At 37.8% G+C, this 13687-nt stretch overlaps 1 protein-coding gene across 1 annotated transcript; it reads left to right on the plus strand.

The window, feature by feature from the left end:
• Nucleotides 1-1232: 1232 nt before the first annotated feature.
• LOC109633069 (carcinoembryonic antigen-related cell adhesion molecule 1-like) lies at nt 1233-9590 on the plus strand. The gene is made up of 12 exons (XM_069537622.1): nt 1233-1361; nt 1499-1831; nt 2548-2823; nt 3032-3280; nt 5190-5242; nt 5444-5516; nt 6307-6645; nt 6979-7081; nt 7378-7412; nt 7501-7556; nt 7678-7762; nt 9312-9590. Exons 1-12 carry the CDS (start codon nt 1316-1318, stop codon nt 9437-9439), a joined length of 1776 nt encoding a protein of 591 aa, XP_069393723.1. The 5' UTR covers nt 1233-1315; the 3' UTR covers nt 9440-9590.
• Nucleotides 9591-13687: the final 4097 nt, after the last annotated feature.

A 13687-nucleotide genomic window follows, 5' to 3' on the forward strand; every position in this document is an offset into this window, starting at 1 on the left:
GAAGTTGGGGTCCCGAACATTGCTTCATTTTACGGAATCAGAATCCAGAAACGTTGAGGACCCCATCAGAACCACATCGTCTCTTATCATTCCCTGAATACTGAGCGCACAGTGGGACAACAGAGACTGACTGACATCATATTTACACTCTGAGCGCCACTTACAAAACCACATTCTCACTGAGTCAACATGTTATGAAACACATCGTACAAATCGGTGACACATCCCCCAGCGACGTTTCCTCCCCCATATTGTATGTTCGCATGTCAGGAATCATAGGCACATGTGACACACTGTCTATGCCTCATCGTTTCTGCTGATTATTTGGTTGTTGAGCCGCAGTATTCGGACGGGCAGGTCTCCATGTTGATGTAGATTTATTAAAAAATTGGACTCATAACAAATACTAATGTAGACACTTCAATATATTTTTTCCAATTTAAAATTCAGACGATGAAGGCCGCTACCTGTTTGTGAAGGAGACTAATTGTCTCCAGGAGCACTTTGATCCTCCTCCTCATGGAATGCTACGGCTCGCTGCTGCTTCTCAAATACAAGCCTGTTAAAACCAAAACCACTCACTGAAGAGCTCATAAAACCCACGTACAACTCTCCACCACCGAGAACGCCACCAGCACCATGACTCAGACCTCAGCTGCACTGAGACATGTATTTGCGAGTCTTTTAATAATTAGCCTCGGTTGATCATGAAGTTGATGATCTACTGAAGCTTCTTCATCTCATTTAATTCTTATTTTAGGCCTGAGATTGAACATCTCACATCTGAGGCTAAACATCTGCTGTTCAATTTTTGTATAATCCACAATAAACAAAAAAAAATGACTTTCTCAGTTATAACACAAAAAAAAAGGGAGGGCTTAATAAATCTTGTAAGGCAATATTAAGAAATAACGTCATCACGACTGGACTGTACTTGACAAAAGCTTCTCAGCCCAGTGCTCAGCATCTCCAACAACCAAACAGAACACATCATATAAATGTTTCTTTTATGAGCTTTCTACACAAGCTGATCGCTGAGATGTAAAGCAGCATCATGGCCTGTTTCATTCACTGTTTACCATCTGTCTTATCACGGCTCATGTCTACGAACACACACAAGTCAAAGTAACTCCTGGCCCAACATATTACCTGCAGGCATTTTGGTGTATGTACACAGTGGCGTCGTAAACACTGTTTGTGCCTTTCATTGCCGAGTGGGGGGCTGGAGTCGATCCTGCTCTGTGGGTGTGGGACAATAAAAAGAGCAGGAGAACCTGTGACTCTTCTGAGGCAACAGCAAAAGTCATTGTACACAATGGACAAGAAGATGCTCTGGGCGGCCGTGAAGCTTGTTTTGACAGGTAAAGTTAAATTAAAACGATTTTATAAAGAGAAATGTTTGTTTCTCAGTTTCACGCTGATTGAATGAGCCACATAACATCATACATCACATTCTGAGGTTTGTTTTTCGTTTTTCTGCTCTCGATCTCCTCTTCAGGTTACTTTGGAATGGGTTTGGGTGAAAGTATTTTACCCCTGGGACCCCTGAGTGGAGCTGTGGCTGACTCTGTGAAATTCACCACAAACGTCCAGCCTCCGGAGAATCCATTCATCTCCGTCAGCTGGAGTTTCAAAGGGGTCAACATCATCACCTCCACGAGTGCCTCAAACACCACGAGGCCAGAGTACACCAACAGAATCTCACTGGACCGAGCCACGGGAGGCCTGGAGCTCAGAAACCTGGTGCTGGAGGACGGTGGGGAGTACACCGTCACCATCGTACCACTGGAAGGGCCACAGAAGCAGGGGGAGACCACCCTGAATGTGTATAGTGAGTCCTCTCTTGTTAAATAGATTGTTTGTCATTAGAAAAATAAAAAAAGATCCTCTATAAAATGAGTGGAGGGTCTTTCTCCAAAGCACAGTGTAGGTAATAAATAGAAAAGTCGTGGCAGATAAAGTTATGTTGAATTTAAATAATCTCTTGAAAATATCTGAACATTAACTTCAATATTTTAATAAGAAAAGAAAACAACTCCTCATCTCCTGATAATAAATTGTTATAATATAATACCATTCACCCAAACCTTCTGAATCTATTATGAATTTCTAATTTTTCAATATTTAGTTCAACTTTTAATTGTATTTTTGAGGCGATGGTTTGTGATATCATCTGATTGCATTGGATTGGTCAAAAATCAACCAGATTTCTCTTTCTTTTTTTATCAGTTAAAATTGCAGAAAAATTCCATCCAGAAAGTTGAAATATATCTGGCATTGTAGATGTCAACATAATAATAATCTTAACGATCACATCTGTAATTATAATAAAATGATGAATAAAAGATGGTGCTATTTGTCCAGTTGATTATCACGTTGTCAAGTTACTGTCACATCTAAATCTATTTAAAGACTAATGGAAATATTCGTTATATGTGGCATATTTAAAATCCAACTTAGTCAGAAGGATAATAATTTTTTATATTTCTAAACAATCAAATCTTCTGTCCATTTCTGTTGGGTTGACCTTCTCCATGTTATATCCAGCAACAATAACAGCAGCCACCATCCGCAGCCCCACAGCCATCCTGATAGAAGATGCAAGCTCCACCAATCTCACCTGTGAGGCCTCTGGCTCCATCAGCAGCAGAGTCTGGATGAAGGATGAGCGGCCTCTCCGTCCCAGCAGCAGACTTAGCTTCTCCGCAGACAACCGGACAGTGTTCATTCAACCTGTGGACTTCTCCAGCCATGGCACGTACCAGTGTCGAGTCAGCAACCCAGTCAGCAGCATGACTGTGGCTCATAACCTAACTGTCAACTGTGAGTACTGTTCGCTGCAGGCCTCCTGTGAAGTAATATTTCTAGCAATGATATTTGAGAGCTTTTGTTTTAAAAGGGAAATTGAATGTGCAGAATTTGTTGAAATGTCTTGGTATTGGCTCTTGAGTTTTTGCACTTGTTTAAAGGCCTTTAGGTGCAGGTCTGAACTCTTGAGTCCAAACACTGAATGTTCATTTTCTCTGTCTAGTTGGGCCACATAACATTTCCATCACTGGACCATCGGCAGCTCCGCCCGGCCAGCGGGTGACACTGCAGTGCACGGCCGATTCTGTCCCACCGGCAAACTTCAGCTGGATGTTCAATGGCAACGAGACTCATGTTGACAACTCCGTGTTTATTATAGAAAGGCTGGAGGCAGAAAACACAGGGAATTACACCTGCAGTGCCCGAAATATGGTGACCATGCAGGAAAACTCCACTGTGCTGAATCTGAGAGGTAAGACACTGGAGAATCATGCATGGTTATCATTTTATCAGTGATATGTACTGTACATTTAAATTCAGGTGATGGTTAACTGTTGCCTTCTTTACTCTGTGGAGCATCCTGTGCTGCTCCCTGCTGGTCATTTTCAGCATTGGCGATCAGTGGACTGACTCTGAGAGCGTTGACATAAGAGCAGTGGAAGGTGGGATATGTTATTTTTAAAATTATATATCTGCATTAATCTTCATTCTATCTACTTTCTTCTTATTTACATAGATTTTTGTCTTTTTTTCCCACAGATTCTTCCTTATGTATATTTTGCTTATAATCAAGGACCCTGATAAAAAATCAATCAGAATCTACTACATGGAATATTATTGTGAACCAAGAGAAGTCAATAATGCAGCTCATCGTTCCTGAACCAAAGCAGAACGTCTTGCATTGAAAAAATAACGACTTATCAAGATATTTAAATACAGTAATTGAAAAATACATGAAAAATAAAACGTTTACTGCCACTGTCCCTTTGGTAAGCATGTTTATTGCCTTATTGTAGATATCAGCACCAGATGGATTTATTATGTCTGACATTCCTTGTGTGTTTTATTATATGTCGATGTAATAGTACAAATAAAAGTCTGCGTGGTTAACACACAACCATCAATGCTTTTTCCATATTAGCTAATACAGGCGCGATAATGAAGAGAGCTGCTACGAACCAAAGGTTGTGGTGATTTATAGAAAGAGAAAAGTTCACTGTAGATGTGAAACACCACAGGCTCATTTAAATCACCGTTTTAACAACACACATCATCAGTCATGACAAAAACCTGAATTATGTCTAAGTTCTGCCAAAGGTCTAATTAAATGTGCAGATATCTTCAATGTTTTCATTTAAAGGTTCAGTGTGTAGAATTTAGTGACATCTAGTGGTAAAGCTGTATGCTGCAGCTGAATACCCTTCGCCTCACCCTCTCCTTCCAAACATGAGAGTGAACCTGTGTTAAGCTTCAGTTGTCATAAAAACTCAAAAGGTGTTTAGTTTGTCCAGGTTGGGCTTCTGTAAAAACACGACAGCCTCCGTAGGAAGGACCCACTCCTGATGTGAATATAAATCATTTAAAAACAAAGGGCTAATTTAAGTGTAAACTAGAAAACAACAATTTGTACAATTTAGGTGATCACACACTAGTGAAAACATCAAAAGTATTATTTTATATTCAATTTCTGCCAGTAGATCCTTTTCACCTAAATCTTACACACTGATATTTATGAAAAGTTGTATGAATTGAAAATACATATTGAAGTAAGTGAGGGAGGAAGCATACCTCAAAACTGTGCTGAAGTGTCATGCAAAACATCACTCTGAAAGTCACAAGTTTTACATGTGCAAACATTATTTAACTTTGTCAGGCTAGTTTGGACTGATTTGCAGCATTTCTAATTTCATCTGTAGAAATCTTTTACAATACAATAATAACAATAGAGTAAGTCCTGTTAGTTCATGTTAATTTGCAATCACACAAAAGTATGTTGCTGAAATAACACAAAATGGGATTGTTGTGTCTTGGTTGATGGCTCACGGTGGAAAAACCTTTTTAAACTTCTCTTCAGTTTCTATGGGTCATTACTGTTACTTACAATTTTGGACGCATCACTTTAGCATTATCATGCACAACCTCCCATCACTGTATCTTTGTTGAAATCATCTGAGAATGTGAACGATCAGAATCAGCAATGTCTCACATTTTCTATCGTCTCTGTGTTTGTGTGGAAGACAGTAGCACCATGTCACCACATGGGGACAGTGTTTTACTGGTGTGTGTGCAGGCAGCATGATAAACATCAGAAATAAAGCTGAGTGATATTTGCAGAAGACTGTTGTTCCTTTTTTCTTTTTTACTGCACAACCTCCTCTAATGTTGGAAACCTTCCTCCTGTTGCTACGCTGCAGGTTTTCTCTGCGTTTATGAGGTGAGACACTTTTAACTCTGTTGGTCTGAATGTTGACATGAGCTGAAAATGTTTTTCTGCAGCTGAACTTGATGCCATTCACCATTTTAACTCACTATCAAACAGTTATTTACCATAGAAACCCACTGAACTGCGTTAATTCATGTGTTTGGACAAACAGCTGTATGAAGGTGTTTCTGTTATTGTGTCCACCACCTGTAGTTGTTAACAATGAAAACTGGCAGCACATCAACTCTCATACTGCTGGAGATGATCTACATCACATTAATCCCAGGTGAGAGACAATGTTTTAAACTTTGGTCATTTTTACGAGACAGATTGTATTTTATTGTAAAGTGTAAGGAACAAAATAAGATGATGAATATTGATTGAACTCATTACTGTAATACTATATATATATATATATATATATATATATATATACTATAATAATAATACTATATAAAAGGGTTGTAGTGACTCCTTTATGCTTTAACAGAACAGTGTACAGCCATTTCTATTTACACCTAGTTCCTCAATGACTGTAATGAATATATATATTTCAAGCTGAAGCCCCTTAGGTAAAGCAACATAGGGAACAGTTGAAAGCAAATTTAAGATCATACAGATAAAATCAGAACCAAGGTTATTATAGTTTTGAAATTTTCATTAGTTTTTATTTTTATTTAGTTTTTCACTTTGCTTTTTTATTTCAGTTTAGTTTTAGTTAGTTCACCAAGTGATTTTGTAGTTTCAGTTTAGTTTTTATTTAGTTTCAGTCTTAGTTTTAGTTTTCCCAGGTATTAAGAGAAAGCCTTGACTTGTAGAAGCTGAAAAAGGATGAAACAATGTGTGACACCAAATATGGTTTATCAAGTCCTTTAATTTCATTCTTTAACCATCACCTGTTTTTTTTGTAATTGTCGTTTTTATTTTTATTTCAGTTAACTAAATTATTTTTTCATTGCTAGTTTTAGTTTTAGTGTTAGTTTTCGTTAACTATAATAACCCTGAGAACTGGATTTAACGTAAATAAATAAATACTTCCATCTGCCACCACATCACCTTCTTTTTTCTTTTGGCAGCTCTGAAGGCACAAAAATTCAGCGTCCTGCCCGAGGTGACTGGATATCTCGGGCATGATGTCACCCTGCCATGCCAGTTCATCAAAGGAACAACCAACACTATCACCCAGGTTCAGTGGGATCTGCTGGGACCAGAGGGAAACAACACACGCCTCCTAGTTTTTAACAGCCAGTTTGGGCTGCAGATTTTCGATTCTTCTCTGAAGAAGAAAGTGAAACTCGCAGAACAATCGCTGATAATTGAAGATGTTGAGATGAAGGATGAAGGGTCGTACATGTGCTCCATTTCAACCTTCCCCAGTGGTTCATTTGAAGGAACAACCAAGCTCATTGTACGAGGTGAGTGTGTAAAGTAACGTGAAGACTCCTAAACCAACAGATAATGATAAAGATCATTTTTACAATTAATTGGCTTTGGTGTAATTATATGTTTGATTATTGCTCAGTGGAGAATAACATGAGTCTGATTGTCTTAGTAAATAAGTGGAACCATTACAGATGTCCTGAACCTCGAATATATCAATCATCATAATTCATTTCATCCTTTACTGTACCAAATCAAAGTGTTACTGATCTTAAATAACCAGGTTTCTTTATAGTCAGGCACCATGATCTTTAAAAATAATTTGACTTGATGGTCCCACACAGGGCTAATCCAGTCATGTCTTCCAGAAAAGATGCTGTTATCATCAGGGGTGGTGTCTGCTGTAGTGATTGCTGTCATACTGCTGGTGGGGATCATGGCAGCCATAACGTACTCCATCTTCATCATAAGGTGTGTGTGTGTGTGTGTGTGTGTAGGAGAGTACAGTAGAAAATACCCATGAGCAATAGTCACTGCAGATGGTGGACTTTGATTATTTTTACACTGATGGATTTGCTGTACATACTGTATATAATAAATAAATACATATAAAAAGTATTTCACGGATAAACTATTGATGATTTAATCAAAATAATCAGCTGATTCATTGACAATATAAATAATCATTATGTGCAGCCCTAATATCTCAGATTTGAAACAACTCCCATCATGAATCTAATCACAGCACTTTTGATTCCTTTACTCAGGTGTAACTCTTCAGTCAGCCACAATGTCTTCACTGGTGAGAACACAAACATTTCCTCTATTATATCATTTCATATCTTTCTGTTGTTTCCAGTCGCCTTGCATAAAACTGCTCTGTCTCTCAGACACAGGTGGGACAGTGATGGATGTGTCCAGGTCATCTGGTATTGAAAGAGCTGAGGTGAGCTCCTAGTTGGTTTGCAGCTGCATCTCTGAATTTAATAAGTCGATGTCGGATAAAGTTTGTAGAAAAAAAAAGATATATGATAAAAATTAGCATTTTCTCTCCATCTTACTCGTAGGACGTGGTCTACTCTGATGTCAAGTTCAAACCACCCTGCTATGAGACGACCTCGAACAATGACGAACACAGGAAGTCCTTGAATGGTGATGTCACATACGCAAGTGTAATGGTTTTGGGTCGGAGGCCTAAATAAGCTCTCACATGCAGTCGTTTCCAGAATAGTTTTCAGTAGTTTTTCTTCCATAGCAAGCTGTGACAACATTTCTTACAGTTATCATTATCTGTGCAAACCTTACATAAGACCTGTAGTGTTTCACCACTGCTTAATCTCAGCTCAACTCAACGACAGCCATTGTCACTGCACTGGGATGCTACGATTTTCACCTTTGTAGCATGCAAACATTTGATAACTGGCACCAGACAAACTACAGCTGAGGCTGATGAGACTATAACTCCAACTAGAACGACACATCACTTCACTAGATTTCCAAAAAATCTCTGGGGTAGTTTTTGCAAAATCCCTCTGAATAACAAACTCTTCCCTCCTTGGTGAAGGTAATAACACTTTGTCCTGATGAGGTAGCTCAATGAAAAATCCGTTATAGAGGTTATTACAATACATCCTCCTTGAATGTGTGTAGTAGATTTAATCACCTGTAGCTGCTGCTGAATTTCAATGAAGAACTAAAATTGACATCATAGTGACACAAGAGGAAAGAAATCAAGGTTCATCAAAGTAATTAGTCTTGTTTCATTGGATACGTGTCTGCACCAAACGTTACACCAATCCATCTCTTGTCAAGATATTTCAGTCGGACTCAAAGAGGTGAATTAACCAACACCACCATTTCTACAGTCAGGCCACTCACATGGCCACAAATAGACCAACGAGAGTTTGACACATTAGTTGAGTGGATCAGATTCGTACATCGCAGTGAGGAATAGTACGAGCAGACACAGACTGTTTTCTGCAAATCTCCAACATGTCGTGAACATCACACCAGAGTAGATCTCACCACACAGAGTTCCTGTTCCTCCCTCAGTCACCTTTCAAGGGTAAAGATAGATAGACAAGGAGGGGGGAAGTTAAACTAACGGAGAAATAACTTAGTAACACAAAAACCACCGAACCATGTCAGTGTTTGCAAGAGCCAGGTGTTTTGTAACAAGGTCACTCTTTAACTAACATTCAACTTTAGACCAACATCGAAAAAATGCATTTCACGATACCATACTGTTTTTATTCCAATAACAAAGATGCAGTTTCTTTAATTTCACTAGTCTGTGTGTCATGTCTGCTTTAAATCATTTGTGCAGAAACTGCTTCACAATAGTGTCATAATATTTTCTGTTACTGTTTTCCATTGCTCTTTTCAACATTGACACTGAACATCACTATGTCTCATCTGATGGTTTTGACATTTCCTAAAAGCCTCATTTTGTGGGTGTGAGATAATGTCTGCTTTAAGCTCAGTGTAATGAGACCAATCTGTTCTTTGTCAACATTAAGTTTTTAGTTTAAAGCTTAAGAAATGTCATTTCAGATCATAGAATACTGTTGTGCTTTTTAAAAGAGAGACACAGCTAATGGCGGGGACATTTTATAATTGTATTTATGGTAAAAAGTGTTTCACAAAGACTGAATTGTTTGTCACCTGTTTCCTCTCTGCTGCACGTGTCCTCCTCTGTTAGACCCGGGACTGCAGAAGCAGTGCTGGAGGGTACCATCGGATTATGAACAGGGGTTCCAGGCGGAAGGCACCAAGTATAGAGGGGGGTTGAGTGTGTCATTGGATAAATGCTGTTTTAATTGTTTTTAAGATCTAATATGGACCCACAGGTGTATGTTTGTTATCCAGCAGCGATATGTTAAGTGTAATCTCTCTTTTTGAAAATTGATTTTCCTTAAAGGTCCAGTGTGTAACATTTTGGTGAAAGGGAACTATTGGCAGAAATTGAATGAAGAATAATATACCTTCCGGCACGAGCAGGACGCCTATCCAGTAGCTCCATACGTGTTGGGTCATTTTTAGCTTTTACAGTATGTTTTTTTTATATAGTTTTTGTATCGACAGTTAGCACGGGTTAACTTGACACAGTTCTATATTTATTTTCTATGCACATTTTCTGCACATTTTTTAACTTTAATATTTTAACTCCTGCACATTTATAATTCCTCTGTATATATTTAAATCCTATGCAAATGTTTAATTTCCCTGTACAAGTTTAATTGTACTACAAATGTTTAATTTAATTTAATTTTCCTTAATTTCTCTTTTCACATTTAAATTCACATTCATCTCAGGCCAATTTCAATGTATGGTTACTGTGTTAAGTTAACTCTAATGTATAAGTCAATTCTAATGTATGTTCGATGTATGTTACTGCCACTGGATGCTTGAATTTCCTTCGGGATCAATAAAGTATCTATCTATCTATGATGTTTTCACTAGTTCATTTCATCTAAACTGTGAACCGTAGTTTTCTTTACCCCAGAAAAGGCCCTTTATATTTAAATACTTTATATTTACATGATTTGTGCCAAAACTGCTTGTGCCAAACTTACACAGACATAAAGAACAGTGCACATTTACCTCTTAAGTTGTTTGTTAGGGACTGTTGCTCAAGAAAGTTTATTATTTTCAGAGACCACAGCAAACCAGGTGTTTCTCTTATCTTTTGTAAGAAGTCAGACAAAACAGGAAATAGATGAGAAAGATATGATTTTGCAGGACATTGTGACAGAATCTGCATTTCCTCACATTCAAAGAAGAAGAAAATAAAATAGAATACAGAAACTACTTATGTAACCTGATGAAAAACAAGAAGCAAGAATGGACAATGAAGAAGTGATAATGGTAAAATAAAAAAATCAGCAGAAATGTCTAACGTGGTAAAAATACCCACAAATGTGTTGCACATAGAAAATAAATATATTCATATGGTATAAAGAAACTACTGCTTTATGTAACTCTACATACACATTATCCACTAACCAGAGGGTCGGTGGTTTGAACCCCAGCTTCAGTCTGCATTCTGATTCATTGTGATCCAGGTTATTCTAAATCCTAAATTGCCCCTGACATGTGTGAATGTAGCTCTGCACGAAGCAGCGATGTATGACAGCCAATAAAACTGGAAAGTGCAATAGGGTTAAACTGATTTGGTTCTCATGTAAATCTGTTGCATCTTGCACATGTGACATTTCATGACAGTTTGTGGAGGCCTCTGTGTGTCATGGTGACAGAAAACACGTCTTCACTCCAACATCACTAGATTCATGAGCCTCTTCTTTCCTCTGTAATAAACGCGGAAGGTACTTCACACCTGAATCATGAGTTCTGCTGTATCACAGCATTTCTATAAAAGCTCGAGGAAATGAACTCCACCCACAATTGAGAGGAAACAGCATTCTGATGAAGGCAAGATAACTGTGTTTATTCGGAGAAGTGTTTAAAGTTGATGAACATCATTAGTCTGCACCTCATTTCCAACATGAGATGTGAACAACAGAATATTGAGGCTCTATGAGAATGAATTTAGTATAATAGAGTTAGAATATTTTTCAGTCGTGTTTAATGCACTTATAGTAGTTTTAGTCTTTACAGGAGTTTCAGTTTTGACAGAGGAATTCACATCCAGAAATGACTTCAAATCTGTTTCTCATGTTTTTAATAACTCAAAGGGAAAGTCTCCTTCAGTTTGTTGACACCAAACGTCGCTCTTCATGACCAGACTCAAGTGATTCTCTATATTTCCATCATTTGATCACATGAGGTCGCTGTTCTGTTGGGAGTTACATTATTACTGGAGATTAAATACAAAAGAACTTAACTCAACACACTTGTCTTCTTGATTTCTAAACAGCACCATATTAGTTTATATCCATTGTTTGTTTCACTTCATTATACTAAATCTATTCTCTCTACAAGATACAGGAGATGGTGTTCTGTATTTTTTTCTTTCTTCAAAAGGTCAATTTGTTTTTGACTGCAGCTTATTCCTATTTTAAATCTTTATGTTTTACATCAAGCACATCTAATTTACAGGAGGTGTATCTATTATTCTGACCACCCCCTGTAAAACGGAGGCTGACGTAGATTTATTTCACTGAACCAGTTAAGACCAAACGTTTTATTCTCTACTGCAATGATTTTGAAAAGCATTAAAAGCACGTATGTAGCATGCGTGCTGAACAAAAGATGGCCATATGCTCTTTTTCAGAAATAATCAGTGTAATTTGTGTTCATATTTTCTTGAACACAAAGAACAATTTCACAATGATTTCCCACCTCATGAACCGGTTAACAAAGCTGCTTCACAAAAGTAAATAAAAAGGTAAAAAGTAAATTCTATCATGAGAGGTGTTTGCTTTGTTCCTCTGTCGACTTTGAACTTGAAATAAAGTAATTGCAGTAAATCCTAATAGACCTAATTAGAATAATCCTTAAGGTAGCCTTTGTGTTTGTTGAACGATAAACTACAAATCAGATAAAGCTGCAGGAATTTTTACATTTATTTTCCATTTCTTTCTGGCTTCTGCCACAATTTCACCTTATTTACCTTTTGACAGCTCTGGAGGCAGAAAAAGTCAGTGTCTGGCCTGAAGTGACTGGATACCTGGGGCCTGATGTCGCTCTGTCATGCCAGTTCATCCAAAGACCAGAAAGCTGCATTATAAATCAGGTTCATTGTTGTATGCTGCAACTAGAAGGAAAGAAAATCCCCATTACTGCTTCTCATAGTCTGTGTGTTCTGAATATTCCCTACAAAGAGCAATCTTTAATCATTCACGATGGGAAATTAGAAATGTGTGGGTCAAATGTGCCTCATCCTCGTTGTTCAAGATGAGAATGTAAAGCATTTTTAATGAAGTGCAGAGAATCTTTGAAATGAGCATGATCGTTATCGTCTATCACATGAGTGGTAAATAACCTGACTCTGTTGTTCTTAAACAGCAGCAGAGTCTTAAAGTACACTTAACTCTTTATTTTGCCATTTTCACGACCATAACAAATTTTCTGCATTAATTGCACCTTCATAAATCAGCGACAGCAAGTGTCTGAATTTCTCATCAAATCATTAGGGTGTATACTGACACTGACGTTATGTTTGAATTCATTTCAAATAACATCATCGAGGATAGTGCCCACCATCATGGTGTTTGTTCTATTAGGAGTTACATCATTACTGGAGGAACCATTGAACAATTCTCTCCAGTTAAACCATTCAGAGATTAAACACAAAAGAACTTAACTCAACACACTTGTCTTTACTCAGATGTGACGCTTCAGTGACCATGTTTGAACAAATGTGGGAAAAAATCATCAGTTCCTCCTCTTGATTTCTAAAAAGCTCCATATTAGTTTATATCCATAGTTTGTTTCACTTCCTCTGTATTGTAAGATGGAGGTAATGGTGTTTTTTCTCACAGTCAGCAAATAGAAACAAGCAGCATCAACAAAGCATTAGTCAAACTCTCAGAGCTCTCTGACTTCCCTGCTCTGTCCGTGGCTCTCAGCCAAAGTCCTAGATCTATAAAAACTAGTAACAAGCAGTTTGACGTTATTCATTTCAGCCCGCGTGTGCCAGTGTTTCATTCTAATGAAGGAATGTGTCAGCCGGTTCAGCAGCGGCTCATTAATGTGTTTGTGGACAATGGAGGATCAATGTTAGTTTTGGTAACAGGACATGCACTGTTTGCAAAGTACCATCCACCATCATCATGCTTTCATTTTGCAGGTTCATTTTATTTTTACTTTCATTTTATATTGAAATTGAGCAAAAAAGTTGATTAGATGTGACAAAATGATTCTTGTTGTTGCTTAAGTATAATTAAGATTTGTATTGTTATTAGTATTATTATTTGTGGTGGTGTGGAGGTTTCCTGAAAGATGTTACTTGTGTTCATGCTTCTGAGCAGGGAGACGGACACAGTACTTTTTGTTGCTGTAGATAGCAAACCTTTGGTTTCTTATTCTCAGGCAGGATATTGTTTTTGACCCTGTGTGTGTGTGTGTGTGTGTGTGTGTGTGTGTGTGTGTGTGTGTGTGTCTGCGCTAGGTCCA

This window comes from Paralichthys olivaceus, chromosome 13 (genome assembly GCF_024713975.1).
Source record: "Paralichthys olivaceus isolate ysfri-2021 chromosome 13, ASM2471397v2, whole genome shotgun sequence".
NCBI lineage: Eukaryota > Metazoa > Chordata > Actinopteri > Pleuronectiformes > Paralichthyidae > Paralichthys > Paralichthys olivaceus.